This window comes from Morone saxatilis, unplaced genomic scaffold, assembly GCF_004916995.1.
Source record: "Morone saxatilis isolate NCDOM2014 unplaced genomic scaffold, NCSU_SB_2.0 Contig23, whole genome shotgun sequence".
Lineage (NCBI taxonomy): Eukaryota > Metazoa > Chordata > Actinopteri > Moronidae > Morone > Morone saxatilis.
This window is the reverse complement of record NW_023339796.1, coordinates 6266692-6271429: the sequence shown is the minus strand read 5'-3', so window position 1 is coordinate 6271429 and position 4738 is coordinate 6266692. Positions and strand designations below refer to the sequence as shown.

The window sequence follows — 4738 nt, the reverse complement described above, 5'->3', positions numbered from 1 at the left end:
AAGTGAACATTTTGTCCTCAAAGCTGATAGAAGCAGGAAAAATGGGCAGCGTGAGGATTTGAGCTACTATGACAAGGGCCGATGACTGAGTCAGAGCATCTCCAACACTGCAGCTCTTGTGGGGTGTTCCCGGTCTGCAGTGGTCAGTACCTATCAAAAGTGTCAGCCAACAAAGACCTATCAACATTTGTACAGTACACATGTAGGCTGTACTCTAGGCACACATACGTAAACCCCACATTGTTGAGCCCATCACTCAGCCTCCTCCTCTGTGAGCGAATCTGAAACAGGGAGCAGCGGATGAGGCGAGTTTCCTGCAGGGCTAAAAATACTGATGCCTCTGATCCTGCAGGGTCGAAGAGCAGCTGGAGTGAAAAAGGATAGATGGACTTTGGAGCACTTACAAGTTGGATCTTCACCGACGTCTCCTTAAGAACCTGTCCCCAGAAGTGCAGGTCAATCCCCTCAGATCTGTTGTCCATAACCTGAGGCATCTGGGGAGACAAAGTCACAAGATGTATCAGTCAATTCATACAGTGTTTTCAACGTGAGATAAATACAGATGAAATGAGAGATTAAAGACAATTAGCTTTTTGTTATGTTGTATGATGACCATCACTGCTCTTTTTAAATCATGTCCCATGATACCCTTAGACAAATAAACACATTCATATCTAGCAAGAAAAAAGCAAGTTGCTGGAAAATGAGTCCAAGAAATGCATGCTACTAAGAGGCACACTTTATGTACGTAGACCTTACTGGCAGTTCAACCAGCAACATGTGGGGGAAAACTACATCACGTTTTCCATTTGGCCTTCCTTTTTTTGTCACACAATTTGGGTTCATGGAGGAACTGAACCTTTTTAAACTAGAAATCAATTGTTCAATACGGAAACTTACAACATTATTTCTCTTAAGTGACTTTATGTGCTTGAGAAACCATTAGCAGTAGGTGTTAGAAAATGCCTGGTCAGGGCACAGTGCAGAGGGCTAAGGAAAAGACAAACACACACATGTGATATCCTTCCTCTCGCATTCCTCGCACTTGCATTTCAATGAACGAAGGAAGGAGGGAGGAGGTGCGGGGGAAAGCGAAAGCGAGGGAATAGGAAGGGAGGGTGTTGAGAGGTAGATGGGAAAAGGGAGTCAGGAGTGTAATCAGGATAGAAAAAATTGTTACAAGGCAGAGGTCATCGTGGTAATGGGCTTTAAACTTATCAGAGCTAATGGGTTAAATGCAGAGATCCCCACTAAGATGCTACTGTTCTACTAATACTTTACTACTTTAATTGCAATGCAGCAGTTGTCTATTTACAGCTGGTGCAGAATGAAGTAGCACAACTTTTTACAAACACTTGACGGAGGGAACCCATCACTCCATTCCCAGCTGAATTACAACGGCTCCGCGCCTGTTACCGCATTTCTTTTAAGATTATTGATTACTTTTAAATGGTCTAGCTCCTCTTTATTTTTCCGAACTCTTAACTCCGTATTCAGCTCAGAGACCCCTCAAATCAGAAAATCAAATGTTGTTAAAAGTTCCATGGTCCAATTTTAAAACAGAGGGGGATCATGCTTTTACTGTTTTAGCTCCAACACTGCGGAACCCCCTCGATATCAGATCAGCTGAGTCAAAAGCATTTAAAAACACACCTATATATTTTCATAATATTTGTATAATATCTATTCAAATGTTTTAATGTTGGTCTTTTATATTTTGTTTGATCACCTCTTGAAATCCCTGTTTTTATTGCTTTTATTGCTGTGTGCGATGCTCTTTTTAAATTTTTTGGACATTTCTCTCATTTGCAATCTTTGCACCTATTTTGTATGGTATTGGTGTTGTGAAGCACCTTCTAACTTTGGTTTCAAAAGCTATATGGAAATGAAGTTTATTTTCTACTGTAAGAAGAAGCATAATAGCAAAATGTTGATTTATTTAATCTCAAAACAATTATTTATGTAATGTCTGAAGAAAACACATTATTATTATTTTAGGAAAGTTACAGTTAATTTTCCAAATTATGTTAACAGACAGAGCACATGAGGAAATCTGCTGTGTCTTCTGTGTCTCTCTCCTTCAAAATAACTGGCAGTGTCCCTACCTCCCTTGATGGTGTGTGATACTTTAAATTCAGACCCATGGCACAAATGAACTCAAAGATGAACTCAGTAAATAGTTCCATCTATTAAACCTGCAGAATTGCTTTTGACCAGCTGTCCCCCAGGACCCCAATATTGTTTTTAAAAGAACATACTAAAACAAAAACAGAAAATAATGATGTGAAGTCATCACGAACACACATTGAAAAAGCACCTTAGAGCTAGGACATATACGTTCTGGGGTCTGTGGGAACCCCAGTCAGTAAGATGAGGGTTAAAAGACCAGTGTGTAGAATTTAATGGCATCTAGGGTTGAAGTTGCAGACTGCAACCAACTGAATTCGGCTCACCTTTCAAACACGTAGGAGAAACTACGGTGGCCATAAAACTCACAAAAAACATAAAAGGCATGAACATGGTTTGTCCTTTTTTGGCTACTGTAGAAACATGTCGGTTCAAAATGTCGGACTCCATGGAAGAGGACCCGCTCTCTATACATCCTTTTTTTTAGGTGATTATACACATGAAAACAACAACTGATGAATTTCAGTCCTGAAGTCTGGTTTACTAGCAACCAGACAACCAGGTGTGCTGGCAGCTATGTTGACTGAACTCTTTAGCTCGGCACATGTTGGTAATGTATTTATACGAGAAGCAGCATCACATCTTAGAGAATACCTCACAGGCTGTAGGCAGGATCTAGCTAAGCACATTAGAGAAACAGGCCAAGAGGGATAATGCCGTGCCAACACCCTGAGCCAGTCACCTGACCTCACTCAGGTTGAACCCGAACACATATATAGAAGAAACTGGAGGGTGTCAAGTGGAAAAAAAGTTTAAAATAGCAGTTTGTTTATGCTTAATGCTATTTTTACTTTCTTTATTCTTCTTTAAAATATTCAGAGAAACATTTACTTCTAAAAGGGGATAGATTTCTTTCATGAATACATGTTTTTTTCTTTCATTAAAAGGATGATCTGGTTGTTCTGCCTCCACCATGTTTCTTGCTTTCCATAAATACTTGCGTAAACTGTTTGAAACAGAGCCTGTGGTTTATTCCGAACCCCAAATAAAGTTAGTGACTTGAGTGAACCAGTCAAGGCAAGATAGAATCAGCCAATGGGCCTCACATCCTGGCATCTCCACATAGCTCTACATAGAACAATATTGTTCAAGAGTTCACTACAAAAAAAAATCACTATTCTAAGGACTTAAGCAGCTCAGACACAGGTGCAATCACAAGGAAGCACATCTTACATTAATCCAGAACTTTATCTAGAGCTGTTATGGTTAACCTGTAGAAACAACATATCAGTATTAACTCTGCCCGGCTAGGTATTTTTAGATTTACAACTGTTAAAGGGTCAAAGCCAACAGAATCAACAGGCTGATTGCACTCGACAAGGTTGTAATACATACAATACATGGATTCATACTATATTTAAATGTTCATGTGCTTTCTCTCTGAAAATATTTATTTATGTACTATTTTAACATCTTATAAAATAGAAAATGAATGAGTGTCCTCAGAAAAAAGTCTGTGGATATTTCTTATTTTCTTACAGTCAACAAATCCAATAACAAAAACAACGCTATCAGTTGGAATTGATCCAACAATTGCAGCTCCATTGTTGTCCAAAAACGATTACATAAACGAGCCACACTCTTACACTGGGTAATATGTTCATTCATGAAGCCGCACTGAAAATAGTCCTCAACAAATGCACTCCTGTTAAACTGATGTTTGCCAAAAACTATAATGACTGCTGTTTCAGGAACTGACTGAGCATTTTACTGAGACTGACTAACAAATTGTTGGTTTTCTCTTTTTATGAGATTGTTGACAGTAAGAAAAACCTTTCTCATCCAAAAATGAGTGTGAACCACATTCATCCCTGCTGGTCAACTGGCTGCCTGTCATTAATAAAACAACTGCCACATAATCAATTCCATGAAATGAGTGAATTCATGTAAAAAAATAAAAATAAATAAGACAATAAGACTGGCCTTCACTGCCAGGACAGTAAGAGGGACATTGTTTTTCCAACAAATGCAACCTTCAGAGGATCTCTCAGTGGAAATAATGATCACTATGTCAATAAAAGAAAACTCATTTCCACAATAACAATATCAATGATCATAGCCAAGCAAACAAGAAAAGGGAAGAGTAAAAGGAGGAGTAAAAAAAATAGAGAGGAAAGAATGGATGTAGGAAACAGCATCCACTTTACAAGAAGAAAAGCAATGAAGGTCATCAGAAATACAGGAGAAACACTGACATTTACAATATGAAAAAATATGAATGAATTAAATACCACTGTTGCACATTCAAACAACTTACCATTTTGAAGATTTTGAAGAAGTCAAGATTAGCATATAGGATGTCCTCTATCCTCTGCAGCCTTGGCTGGCTGAGGGCACACATGGCGTTGCGGACCCCGTGGAGACCCATGCGACTGGGGAAGATGATGAAGCGCTCAAGCAGGGCCTGGCTGCAGGCTATGTCTTTCAGCTGCAAGTCTGGGATACCAAAGGCAAACTAGAGAATGTGAAAACAAAAAGAAAAGGTGGAAAGGTGGCTTTATTGTGGGAAATATTATTAAAACTGGCTTTTGAAATATGTAAAAAAAAAAAA

General features: G+C 38.9%; 1 protein-coding gene across 2 annotated transcripts in view; it reads right to left on the bottom strand.

Moving 5' to 3' along the window:
• LOC118335206 (retinal-specific phospholipid-transporting ATPase ABCA4-like) overlaps nt 1–4738 on the bottom strand; it is a 36687-nt gene that overhangs the window by 28507 nt on the left and 3442 nt on the right. For both annotated transcript variants that reach the window (XM_035671437.1, XM_035671438.1), the window contains exons 6-7: nt 4445–4642; nt 405–494 (exon numbers count right to left, since the gene is read on the bottom strand). In XM_035671437.1, the coding sequence (XP_035527330.1) occupies nt 405–494; nt 4445–4642 (288 nt within the window). The remainder of the gene's footprint in view (nt 1–404; nt 495–4444; nt 4643–4738) is intronic.